This window comes from Bubalus bubalis, chromosome 1, assembly GCF_019923935.1.
Source record: "Bubalus bubalis isolate 160015118507 breed Murrah chromosome 1, NDDB_SH_1, whole genome shotgun sequence".
NCBI classification, from domain to species: domain Eukaryota; kingdom Metazoa; phylum Chordata; class Mammalia; order Artiodactyla; family Bovidae; genus Bubalus; species Bubalus bubalis.
This window is the reverse complement of record NC_059157.1, coordinates 187645000-187658892: the sequence shown is the minus strand read 5'-3', so window position 1 is coordinate 187658892 and position 13893 is coordinate 187645000. Positions and strand designations below refer to the sequence as shown.

The 13893-nt window shown below is 47.2% G+C and overlaps 1 protein-coding gene across 4 annotated transcripts in view; it reads right to left on the bottom strand.

The window, feature by feature from the left end:
• Positions 1–13893, bottom strand: part of SLC37A1 (solute carrier family 37 member 1) — an 83285-nt gene that overhangs the window by 55816 nt on the left and 13576 nt on the right. For all 4 annotated transcript variants that reach the window (XM_025292250.3, XM_025292240.3, XM_025292247.3 and 1 more), the window contains 2 exons: positions 13342–13530; positions 2504–2585 (listed from right to left, as the gene is read on the bottom strand). In XM_025292250.3, the coding sequence (XP_025148035.3) occupies positions 2504–2585; positions 13342–13397 (138 nt within the window). In that variant the 5' untranslated portion in view covers positions 13398–13530. The remainder of the gene's footprint in view (positions 1–2503; positions 2586–13341; positions 13531–13893) is intronic.

Below are 13893 nucleotides of genomic sequence, written 5' to 3'. Positions count from 1 at the left end.
TAGTGGGCCATGTCATCCATCTCAGAAGGTCAAGAAGCTCCTGGGTTCTGATGAGGCTAATCCACAACCAGGCACATTGAAGGTGCTGAGTCAGACCATATGTGTGTTGAGGAAAATCTAGGGGTGATGCTGTGAATGTACTTAGGTACTTAAACCTACCCTAGAGGCCCTGAAACCCTGAATGTTCATTGGAAGGACTGAGGCTGAAAGTGAAGCTCTAATATTTTGGCCACCTGATGGGAAGAACTGACGCACTGGAAAAGACCCTGATGCTGGGAAAGATTGAGGGCAGGAGGAGAAAAGGGCAACAGAAGATGAAATGGTTGGATGGCATCACCCACTCAATGGACATGAGCTTGAGCAAGCTCCGGGAGATGGTGAAGGACAGGGAAGCCTGGTGTGCTACAGTCCATGGGGTCGCAAAAAGTCAGGCAAAACTGAGCAACTGGACAACAGAGACCCTGAGCCAGTGAGGTTAAGGGCAGGGACCCTGAAGTCATGGAATTCACGTGGCGTGGTCCCAGCCTTCATGGAGGAATTAGGCTCCAGAGTCTCAATTTCCTCAAAGGGACACTCTCAGGACAACTGTGATGATGATATTAAACAAGGGACTCATGCACCTGGTCAGGCTGGGGGCTCAGCCACAGTTACTGTGACTGATGAAAACTCAACTAAGCTGCTCACAGGACCGTCTCATCATTAAGCCCCAAGCCCCCATCAGGGAAGCCAGGAGAGTGGCCCTGGCTACAAGGGGATGCACATGACCATCAGAAGGAGACCCTCTGGTGTCCAGCTCACCTGTGGGCTGCTGCTGCTAAGTCACTTCAGTCGTGTCCAACTCTGTGTGACCCCATAGACAACAGCCCACCAGGATCCCCGCTCCCTGGGATTCTCCAGGCAAGAACACTGGAGTGGGTTGCCATTTCCTCCTCCAATGCATGAAAGTGAAAAGTGAAAGGGAAGTCGCTGCTCAGTTGTGTCCGACTCTTCGTGACCCCATGGACTGCAGCCTACCAGGGTCCTCCGTCCATGGGATTTGCCAGGCAAGAGTACTGGAGTGGGCTGCCACCCCAGTCCAAACACAGGCCCTTCACTCGTCAGGCTGCTGCTGCAGGGTGACAGCCACCCTCCACCTAGCACATCGGGCGCTGGCCCCAGGATCCAAACCCAGCCTTTTAGGTTGGATCCTGAACCTCAGGAAAGCTCCAGACCTCTCTAGCTCCTTCAGTTCCACAGCACTCACTAAGGCCCCTTCAACCATCTCTCCCATTTTCATAACTTGCCTTTCTTGAGTCATATGTTTATTTCCCTAACCAGGAAGACAGGAAGGAGTTGTATTTAACTTTCCAGGGGCGGTTGGTCCTTGGTACTGGTTTTAAAGATGCTGGTAGAGTGGATAAAGGCCCACCATCTCTTGCCCTGTCCCTTTCTCTCTTTTGAAAACCACATTTTAAGGTCTGCAAATATTTCCATAGTTATTAAAACTTGGCATATCAAAAAAAGGGAGACTATTAAAAGTGACTTGAAGGGCTGGGGAAATTCCTGCTTACTAGAGCTCAAGGAGGAACTGCAGAATCCTTGGGGTGAATGGACTATGTTTCACATCCAGTGGGAATTGCTAGAGTGCAGGGAGCACAGAACTGTCCAGAGAAGCTCCAGCCTTGGTGCTGCCACTGGCCTGTAGGCCACGAAGGCAGCTGTCCAGCACTCGGGCCCCTGGGGGAGCAGAGGATCCAGGACCACAAAGGTCAGAGGAATTACAGTCCTGGACCAGAGCCCCGCCAGTGAGGAGAAAGTGGGGGTGGGGGAGCTGGTGGGTTGCGGGGCAGAGGGGGGGCAGTTGAGCTGTAAATGAACTCTCTTTGGCCCTGGATGAGTTCCTCGTCATTCTATAATAAAGAGTCAAAAGTCATTCAAGCCTGCTGACAGTCTGCAGGCAAAATGATGTCATTCCGATTCCTGCTTTTCCCCCAAGTTATAATTGGCTATTATGTAGGAATGTCTACTTTAATCTCCTTTTCTTCAAGTCAAGTTAAATGCCTGCTTAATAACTCCTGCCCACCCATCATTCACACAGAAACCCAGTGTTCTAAGAATAATGAAGAAGCAGAACCATTGTCAGACTTAGAATGAAAACCTAATGACCGCAGAAGCAATTTGGGGAGCAATTTAGGTCAGATATATTTGGAGAGAAAATTCATATAAGACAGAATAGATATTTAACCAAGATCTAGAATTCTGGAACGGTCAATGAATATAACTGAAAATATACTACCACTGAAATTATAAATCCTAAAACCAGTTTAGAGATTTTAGATTCGGGAGAAAGAGAAACCAAAAAGCAGAGCAGCAAAATAGCTTGCTTCTCAAACAATCCATTTTCTCCATTTATCTCACGACTCTCCCTCACACTCCCCTCCCCCACAAGTGGCTCTTAAAGTAACTTGTTCCTTATAGAGATTACAGGCAGGAAATGAACCGAGTGCTTTGAATGATTTCTTACCTTAACTATGCTGATAGGCTTTCGAGATAAGTGAAAACTTGCATACAGCAAAAATGTCAAAATAAAAATGAAGGCTCTGTACCTGAAACACAAAACAGTGGCAGGGATGACATAAAATAATATCAGATGCCAGATGAGACAGCAATCCCACTCCTGGGCACATGCCCAGGCAAAAGTAGAGTTCACAAAGGCCCATGCTCCCCTGTGTTCGCAGCAGCACCATTCACAAAAACCAAGGCATGGAATCAACGTACACATCCATCGACAGATGAATGGATAAAGAAGGTGCGGTGTGTGTGTGTGTACACACACACACACACACACACACAGAGTGGAGTATTACTCAACCATTAAAAAGAAGGAAATAATGCCATTTGCAGCAACACAGACGGACCCAGAGACATCATACGAAGCAAAATAGGTCAGAAAGAGGAAGACAAATACTCATAACATCACTTATACGTGGAATCTGACACAAATGAGCTCATCTACAAAATGCAGACAGACTCACAGACAGAGAGGACAGAGCTGGGGTTGCCATGGCAGTAACCACAAGGGGGAGAGACAGAGTGGGGGCTTGGGACTACCAGACACAGACTATCACATACAGAATGGATAAACAACAACGTCCCACCGTATAGCACAGGGAACTATACTTAATATCCCATGATAAACCAGACTGGATAAGAATATGAAAATGAACATAAATATGTATATCACTTTGCTGGACAGCAGAAATTAAGTGCAACATTGTAAATCAACTATACTTCAACAACATAATAAAAGATGCATTAAGAATACACTGCAACTGTATTCTTAAATTTCCTTATGCTGTATGCTATTGATTCAGTCTATATCAAAGATGAATCCTATATATCATATCACTACAATAGAATATTTAAAACATGTGCCATTTTTACTTTGTAAATTGAAATTAAACATCCATGGGAAAAAATAATCAAAGAGGAATCTAGGACCCAGATGTACACATGTGTTTAAAAAGTAGACAAAAAAAAAGATTATTTAATTTGTAACAAAATTAACTGCAAGTTACTTACAAGCCTGCTATCCTGGGCATTTAAGATCGTATTTTTTTTTTTTTCACTTTTTAGCTTCTCTGCAACTTTTTAGAAGGACACAAGAAATAAAGAAATATAAATATTTCACTGACCTCAGTGAGAACAACTCAGTGATGCCAACAAGCTATGAATAAGGTCAATGACATAAAAACTATTGGCCGAGAGCCTGGGTTTACGAGAAAAGCAGTTTGAGAGGAAGTGCTGAGCTGTATGGAGCGACAGACAAGATGCTCTAGCAAGAAGATGAAAGTTTATTCTAGTCTGAATGTTTGAACCATGCTATAGAAAAACAACCCTTCAAGGAAGAAAACAGGTCAGGAGGAAAAAGTCCTTGGCAAGAGATGACAAGGGGCTCCAGCCAGGAAGGCAGGCCCTCTGCGTCTTGAGGCCCAGCTCCCAACCCTGAAGAATCCATTCTGTTCTGTTCTGGAAATGCCAATGACCTTCAAACTGCATGCAGGCTTCACTTGGTCATTAACCAAGGTGAAGGCAGAGGCCACAGAACCCGGAGGGGCCACCTCTCTCTTTCTCTGCAGGGGAGCCACAACCCCAGGAGAGCGGCTCATTCTAAGGCCCTCAATATGGAAGGACCCTTGGGAGAAATGGGTGGCAGAGGAAGAGATGGTTGGATAGCATCACCGACTCAATGGACATGAATCCAAGTAAACCCTGGGAGACTGGCATGCTGTAGTCCATGGGGTCTCAAAGAGTCAGACATGACTTAGCTACTGAACAACAACGTCCTCCTATCTCTACCCACGTTTCCAGTGTTGTGATTTAGTTCTCAAGGTCAGCTTCCTTCACTAACATAAAGACTCCTAGGGGTATCTGCCTCTCTGGCCACCAGAAAAGTAAGTAAGTGAAGTTGCTCAGTCATGTCTGAGACTTCTCGACCCCATGGACTGTAGCATGCCAGGCTCCTCTGTCCATGGGATTCTCCAGGCAAGAATACTGGGGTGGGTTGCCATGTCCTTCTCCAGGGGATTTTCCTGACCCAGGGATCAAACCTGGGTCTCCTGCTTTGCAGGCAGACACTTTACCATGTGAACCACCAGGGAAGCCCTGACTCCAGAAAAGGTAGGAGTTGAATATTTCCAGATTAAAAAAAAAAAAGTCATATTTCAGATGGGGGAAAAAAGACTTGGTAGTACAATAGGACTCAAAACTTCAATCTCTGGAACACCTGTGCTCAGCGAGTACACACCACACCAACTTGCCAGCTATTCAATAAACACTTGTAAAATGAATGCCCCCAGGCTCTATTCCTCAGCAAGGAAATGCTTGCTGATGAGTTTCCTAGGCTTCTTTGCTCTTCAAGTCCCTATCAATGAGCAGACAGGAAAAATGTGCAACTATAACAAAATGACTGTGTCATCTACCTCAAAGAATACAGACTGCAAGTTCAGTGGATTGGTGACCAAAATCCAGCCTTTGTCCTTATATTTCTGAAAGTTGTCATCCTGGTATGAGTGGGGGGCTCTCACTTCTTTGTTGGTATCTCTCCATGATCCCACCCACTGCTCCTCTGTGCTAACTTACAAACATTCTGGACCACTGGAACTTTCAACACTTGACTCTCCAACCCACAGCTAGATCCACTGGTCACTCAGATGACTACTTGCTAGGGCTGGTGTAGGCTAGGGGCGACCTCGGTCAGCCCCCATTTGAATGCAGAGTTCCCTTTTGTCACCTCCACAAGGAGTAAGAAAACGTTCTCAGACTGAGTCACCTCCAGCCCCTCCAGAACCAGAGTCTGAGAGAAAGATCCAGAGCCCTCAGGGATGCTATGTACCACTGGCTTACAGGTGTGCTACCCACCAGGAGAATCTCATCATCACCTAGCCCAGAAGGATGTGGAGCGAGCGGTTCTACTTAAATGGGCCTTGGGCTCATGTTTGCCACTCTCTACCCAGAACTTCCCACTTATAAACATTCTAGTTTTATTAAGAATGTTTAAAATATAAATATTAATATTAAAATATATTTAATATATCTATTAAATAGAATAAATAAACCCGGAAACAGAGAGTTTGTCTTGTGTCCAGGTCTAAAAGGCCCTGCGGCCCTAATACACCTGCATTCATATTTAGGCTGTCTCAGCTATACAGGTTACTGAAAACTAGCCAGTCATCCCGGGCCCCTGCTTGCTTCTCCAGGGCCCCTGCCTCTTTCTCTGGGGCCCCTGCCTCCTTCTATGGGGCCTCTGCCTCCTTCCTTGGGACCCCTTTCTCCTTCCTGGGACCCCTGCCTCCTTCTCTAGGACCCCTGCCTCCTTCTCTCGTGGGTGGTTCTGCAAGTGAAGCTCACTTGCACAGAGCCTGCAGGGTGGATGGAGGTCCCAGGACTGCCCCATGCATGGTGATGTGGACCGGAGCACAGTCATTGGGGACTACAGAGTGGAGAACTTGTCTCTGGATGTTTTCAGTTCAGTTTTATGTGGAAGTGAAACACCCTAATGAATCAGCCCCTCTGGGAAGAGTACAAGCCGTGCCTGCCATGCTAAGTCGCTTCAGTCATATCTGACTTTGAACTCCATGAACTGTAGCCTGATAGGCTCCTCTGTCCATGGGATTCTCCAGGCAACAATACAGGAGTGGGTTGCCATGCCCTCCCCCAGGGGGTCTTCCTGACCCAGGGATTGAACCTGAGTCTCTTATGTCTCCTGCATTAGCAGGTGGGTTCTTTACCACTAGCGCCACCTGGGAAGCCCCAAGAGCACTAGAAAGTGAAAGTGAGAGTCCCTCAGTTGTGTCTGACCCTTTGCGACCCCATGGATTGTAGTCTGTCAGGCTCCTCTGTCCATGGAATTCTCTACGCAAGAATATTGGAGTGGGTAGCAGTTCCCTCTTCCAGGGGATCTTCCCAACCCAGGGATCCCAGGTCTCCCGCATTGCAGGCAGTTTCTTTACCACCTGAGGTGGCCCAATATTGTCTAGGAAGATCAGGGGATGCTTGTAAGCCCAGCTGATAGCACCAGCTCTCAGGAGGCCCATCAGACTTTGCCACTTGCTCCATGACCTTAGCAGGGAACTCGGAGGCAACCTGCCCTGCAGAATCAGGGCAAAGGTCAACTTACACTGCACACCAGGCATTTCCTAGAGACGGAATAAGTGTCTCCGGAAGAGGAACCTCTATCGTTTATTTAGAAACCATCAGGTCAACTCTATTCTCTCTGTTTCCAAGTCTATCCTTTCTCCCTCTTTCCGCATCTTCTTACGTAGAACCCTGGGGAGATGGGAAAGGCCGGCCACTAGAGGTTGAGTTTTCCCTTCCAGAAGGTCTGACCATGGCCCCACTGGTCACTTTTAAATCACAGCAGCCACGCTGTGGGGTTGGTACCTTCCTAGTGGCCATGGCAACACCCTTGTCCTGGAAGGCAAGCAGACTTCTCACTTCTGGGGGTTATCCTGGATTATGGGGATGAAAGGCCTAAATAGCCCTCTGGAAGTTCTTTCCCATTTTGTAATTCTATCCTCACCTACTTTCTTCCTTTGTCATTTACGAAGTAAGGATTTTGGATAATATTTGTTTTATCCATCTTGCAGTGGGTTTAATGCTGTTTCCCCAAAACTGAAAGTGAAAGTTGCTCAGTCGTGTCTGATTCTTTGTGACTCCCCAAACTGATGTCCATTATAAATCTTAGAATGTGACCTTATTTTGGAAATCAGGTCTTGCAGAGGTAATTAGCTGAGGTCATACTCAACTCCTATAAAGAAAGTTGAGTGCTGAAGAATTGATGCTTATGAACTGTGGTATTGGAGAAGACTCTTGAGAGTCCTTTGGACTGCAAGAAGATCCAACCAGTCAGTCCTAAAGGAAATCAGTCCTGAATATTCATTGGAAGGACTGATGCTGAAGCTGAAGCTCCAATATTTTGGCTACTTGATGTGAAGAACCGACTCATTGGAAAAGATGCTGATGCTGGGAAAGATTGAAGGTGGGAGGAGAATGGGATGGCAGAGGATGAGATGGTTGGATGGCATCACCGACATGATGGACATGAGTTTGAGTAGGCTCTGGGAGTTGGTGATGGACAGGGAAGCCTGGCATGCTGCAGTCCATGGGGTCACAAAGTCAGACACCACTGAGCAACTGAACTGAACTGAATACTCAACTCCAGGTGGTACTAGTGCTAAGAACCCTCTGGCCAATGCAGGAGACCTAAGAGATGCAGGTTCAGTCCCTGGGTGGGGAAGATCCTCTGAGGGAGGAAATGGCAACCCACTCCAGTATTCTTGTCTGGGAAATCCCATTGACAGAGGAGCCTAGCCAGCCATGGTCCATGGGGTCATAAAGAGACATGACTGAAGCAACTTAGCATGCATATGATGTCATATAACTCGCATATGACGTCAAATCCACTGAGATCCTAAGTCCAGCTATGGGACTCCATAGAAGGCCATGGGGAGACAGAGATAGACAGGGAGGAAAGGTCACGCGGCAATGAGGGCAGAGCAGGACAGATACTGCCATGAACAGCCAGCAGCAACCAGAAATGGGAAGAGGTGAGAAGGTGTTCTTCCCTCAAGCCTTCTGTGAGAGCACAGCCCTGTGACACATGGATCTCAGACTCCTCCTTCCAGATCTATGAGAAATTATTTCTATTTTCTTAAGCCACCCAGCTTGTGGACTTGTTACAGAACCTCCAGGAAACTAATATAATCCAATACTTTGATTCCTGTTTTGTGTTACATTTAGGCTTGTGAATATTAAGCAAATACAATTAAAAGTGAATAATCTGATCCTTAACTTCATCGGTGTTCCACTTACTTTCTGTAGTTATGTCTGACAATAGGTGCATTCTTTGTATCTAGCAATACTACAAGACTAGCATTTGGGTTCGGAGAAGGCAATGGCACCCCACTCCAGTACTCTTGCCTGGAAAATCCCATGGGCGGAGGAGCCTGGTAGGCTGCAGTCTATGGGGTCGCTAAGAGTCGGACATGACTGAGTGACTTCACTTTCACTTTTCACTTTCATGCATTGGAGAAGGACATGGCAACCCACTCCAGTGTTCTTGCCTTCTGGAGAATCCCAGGGATGAGGAAGCCTGGTGGGCTGCCCTCTATGGGATCGCACAGAGTCAGACACGACTGAAGCGACTTAGCAGCAGCAGCAGCAGCATTTGGGTTAAGCACAAGTTTCTAGCCATGAAAGCCTTTCCCAGCAATGCACCTTCGAAGCATCCTCAGAAATGTCCTAGATGCTGCCTGCATTCCCAGATAAATGGCAGCCTGCTCCCAGTTCAGAGACTCAGGGGAGAATACAGCTTCCTTCCTTGAGTGTTATTTATCTAGGTAATAGGCAAATAAGAAGTTAAAAAAAAAATGCTTTAGATGAGAATACCTGAACAGTAATGACCTGGCACAGAAATGAGTGAGAAGACATCTTACTTTAGGAACAAGGAAACCATGCATACCATGACAGGAGTCCTTCCAGAGCACCCTAAAGGGGCCATGACGTCAGTGATGTTAAGTACTGAGCACCTGGTTTGGGGGCTCTCTGCCTCATTGCCCGTCAGAGAAGATACCATTTTCTCTCTAGTAATTAATAACCAATTTGTGGGAAAACACTCTGAGGTTAGGTAGCTAACCCAGTTGTTTACCCAACTTTCTCCCAATTTTGTGTGTCTACTGATGCTCCTTACCTAAACCAAGCATTCCTGATGGTTTCAGAAGGTGACATTCCAGCTTGGACACTCCTGCGCTATACTCAGTGGCTGGCATCCCACTGTGGGAAAGAGCTTTCCCTCCTCCCATTTATGCTTATTTGGTTATAGGAGCATGGACTTGTTTCTGTCAATGGGCTATAATTCATTACTAGTATTGTTTATTTAAAATATTATCCCAGGGACTTCCCTGGTGGTCCAGTGGTTAAGAATCTACTTGCCAGTGCAGGGAATATGGGTTCAATCTCTGGTCTGGGAACTAAGATCCCACATGTCACGGCGCAACTAAACCCACTCACTGCAACTTTGGAAGCCTGTGTGCTCTGGAGCCCCGAGACAAGAGCAGCTGCAGCAGTGAGAAGCCTGTGAACCACGACTAGAAAGCAGCCCCACCCGCTGCAACTAGAGAAAGGCTGCATGCAGCCACGGAGAGCCGGTGGGTTGCAAAGAAGACCCAGCACAGCCAAAAAAAAAAAAATCTCATCTCATATTTGGCCAGTGAGAGCCACTTCATTTTTAAGCACTGTCTTATTTTTTGACACCAGATATTCCCAGCTCATCTCACTTTCCTTGGCCCAGTGATGACACCATCCCAGTCTCCAAGGATGCCTGCCTGGCTCCTTCAATAGGAAACGGTACACAGAAACCAAGAGTTAGCACCAGGGGTGCTCACTGCTGCTGGGATGCTGCTGTTTCCAGGGCCTATCTCCAGCCGAGAGAAGACACCTGCACCCACAACACATACACACACACATACACACACACATACACACACATCACACACACATACTTCTCTGCTTACCTGCTCTCCAGTTTTTCCTGATATCTTTCATTTCAACCCAGCACCACACGATTCATCCAGTCCCCTCAGCCCCACCGATATCTGTAACTCCATTACCGTTAGGGAGAAGCTGTCTCCTTTCTGTGTTATATCTGACAACAATGCGTAATCTGAATCTAACCATGAGGAAACAACAGACACATTCAAAAGAAGAAAGTCTATAAAATAAATGGCTTGTACCCTCCAAAAATGACAAGCTTACAGGAGACAAAGAAAGGCCAAGATATGGTTCCAAATTAAAGGAAATGAAACACACAGGATGAGTAAATGCCGAGTGTGCCCACACACTAGATCCTGGCCCAGGGGAAAATCCATAAAAGAAAAAGAAAAATAAAAATCTATAGAAAGATTTCAAAAGTCTATATAAAAATCTATAAAAGACATTATTGGACATTTGAACATAGACTGTGGATTAGATAATAGCATTACACCCATGTTAAACTTCCTGATCTTGATCTTTGTGTGCAGTTATATGTGCTATGCTTAGTTGCTAAGTTGTGTCTGACTCTTTGCGACCCCATGGACTATAGCCCACCAGGCTCCTCTGTCCATGGGGATTCTCCAGGCAAGAATACTGGAGTGGGTTGCCATGCCCTCCTCCAAGGGGATCTTTATAACCCAGGGATAGAACCCAGCTCTCCCCCATTGAGGGCGGATTCTTTACCATCTGAGCTACCAGGGAAGCAGTTACACGAGAATATCTTATTTACAGGAAATACATACTAACGTATTTAGAAATAAAAGGGTATAATGTCTGCAACTTGCTCTCAAATGGTTCATGAAAAAGTGTGTGTGAGTGTGTGTGTGTGTGTGTGTGTATGTATATACATCTGCACACACACACACAGATGAAAGAAGGTGAAGGGAGAAGCAAATGAGGATGAATGTTAAGAATCTGACCATTGAGCCTGGCCCCACAGCTGGGCTGGGCTGGTGGCTCAGTAGTAAAGAAATCCTCCTGCAATGCAGGCAATTCAACAGGAGATGTGGGTTTGATCCATGGGTTGGGAAGCTCCCCTGGAAAAGTGCATGGCAACCTGCTTCAGTATTCTTGCCTGGAGAATCCCATGGACAGAGGAGCCTGATGGGCTATAGTCCATGGGGTCACAAAAGAATCGGACATGACTTAGCACATGGCAGAGCTAGACCAGACACACCTCACCATTTGCTCTGCCCTAGGCTCACTCTACTTGAGATTCAAAGTCCCAGGACAGAGAGGCTGGTTCGCCCACCTTAGGCCCTCTCCTGCCTCCTGCTGGACCTGGGCTACAGCAGAAGGTCAGTGGGATGGAGCCTCAGGGGTCTCTACTGGCTTCTGTAAGGGGACAGAAGATCCTGAGACTCCCCTGCTGATCACAGCTGCACACAAGGGAGGGAAGTCAGCTCCCCAAAGATCAGAGTGCTGCTAAAAATATATATTAATAAATGTCCTTCGCAGGAATGTTGACACTGATTCTCTCACAGCCAAGGAAGCTGAGGTCTAGAAAGGTTAAATAACCTTTCAAGGTCAAAGAGCAAGTTTGAGGTAGAGATGGAACAGAAATGAAGACAAATATGCCATCTCTGTGCTACTCAAAGAATGGTCTGTGGACCCACAGTATCACATCACCTGGGAAATGGAGGTTCTCAGATGCCACCCCAGGTCTGCTGAGTCAGGATCTGCATTTTAACAAGTTTTGAATGATTCCCATGCACATTACAGTGTAAGAAGCAATGCTCTATCTCTAAGGGTTTAACCTAAAAAAAGGCGGGAGCGGGGGGTGGATTTGTGATTATAGGAGTTCTATGTAACATTCTTATCATTTTCTCCTGTGAGTTTGAAAAATTGTATCCAAATAAAGTTACAAAAGAAAACGAAAATAAATACCCACTAAAAAAAGGTAAGTGTTGAACTACTTCTGTCTAGACTAGCACTAGATGGGAAATGAATCGACAAGCTAACTGTTCTAGGAAGAGCCAGATGTCTGAAGTCACTTCTGAGACCCCGTGGGCACACCAGCCACCAGCCTGGGCCAGAGAAGCTGCAAAGGATGTGTAGGCGGCACATGGCTGGGAGATGGAGCCTAAGGGACCCAGAACACACGCTGTGGCATAAACATTACTGTGAGCAGAAGGTGTTTGAGTTTCTGAAATCTCTCATCTGCCTAAAAACAGAGCCTCCAAAACAACTCAACTGTCATCAATCCTCCCTGCGAGCAACTAGGAGAGACTGAGTCTTAGTACCAGAGGTGGGAAGCACCCACCTCACACCCTGTGACTCTGTCACAACTGTATCCTGGCCCCCTGCCAGTCTCCCAAGGGCCCGTTTACCTTTCCAAAAAGTCATTTGCTTTCCCAAACATGCCCTCCTCCTCTTCCCCTACTAAGGTGGTATATACACCCCAAATTCTAAGGCCCCCAGGAGTCACCTTTTTCTGTGAACTCCCACACACATGTGGCTAAATCTGTCTTCTCTCTTGTGCATCTGTCTTTTGTCAGTTTAATTCACATGCCCCCAGTCATTCAACCTAACAGGGTAGAGGGAAAACTCTTCCTGACAGAGATCAGCAGGAGAGAGTGTGGCTTAGAGACGAGACATCCCAGCTCTAGACTCCGCCCTCACCTTCAGCCTCCTCCAAGGAGTGCGTGTGGGATTCACAAGTCTCCTAGGAGGACTCTCAGAGAGCCCACAAGGTGCTCTCGGAAGAGAAAGGGGTGTTTTGGTCTGTGTTTAACTTGTTCAGATTTCATTTTCTCTTCCAAAGTCCCAGCTCAGCGAGGCCACTCGTTAAGTTCAGAGTTAATATACTTATTTCACCCAGAGCCATTTACTCATCCTGCTGCTGCTGCTAAGTTGCTTCAGTTGTGTCCAACTCTGTGCGACCCCATAGACGGCAGCCCACCAGGCTCTCCCATCCCTGGGATTCTCCAGGCAAGAACACTGGAGTGGGTTGCCATTTCCTTCTCCAATGCATGAAAGTGAAGTTGCTCAGTCATGTCCAACCCTTAGTGACCCCATGGACTGCAGCCTACTCATCCTACCAAGATGATATTCAGTGGACGAGAAACCACTGAGAACCCCAGAGGTTTTCAGTCTGTCTGTCACTGCAGAAGCAAAGGTGGACAACTCAGCAGCGTTCCTGGTCACCACTTCCACCATGGATAAACCATTCAACAGTTATGGGGAGGGCGGGCATCCACATGTGTCTTATCAGGAAACTGGGGGTGGGGGATCTGCTGGCTGCAGGGTGGCACAGTGCCCCCGACTTACCACTGATCCCTGGAGAACGAGATGATGAAGCGAATGCCAGGGGGAAGCTGGGCCATTGACGCCTCCCTGGATGTGGAGCTTCGGTCATAAAATAAGATGCTTCATAAATAGGTTCTTAATCCCAGGAAGCGAGTAAGGATGCTCGTGGGGCCTCGCCTCCTCTCTTTCCTCCAGGAGAGGCTCAGCTGTCTACAAGGAGAAGGAGAGGTGGAAAGGTCAGGCGTCGTCAGAGGCCCTGGCGGAAGTAACTACACGCAGTGTGGTCACCCAGCCCAGAGCAGAGCCAGACGCGATAGGGCACTCCCACCATAACAGCCACCTGGTGGGGGTGGAGTGTGTGCCCTGCGGGGGCAGCTTATTCAACCATCACTGAAAGGAACTTCACATGATGTTCTGAGGGTGCAATGAAGAGAGAACAGCTGAATTTATCTCCATCCGGAAGGCATCCAGAGATCAACTGCTCACTCTTCACCACCACACTCTGCAGAGCTGACGTTCATACTCACAGGAGACCAGCAGGAGCCCAGAGGTCACACCAGGTGCTCAGTCACC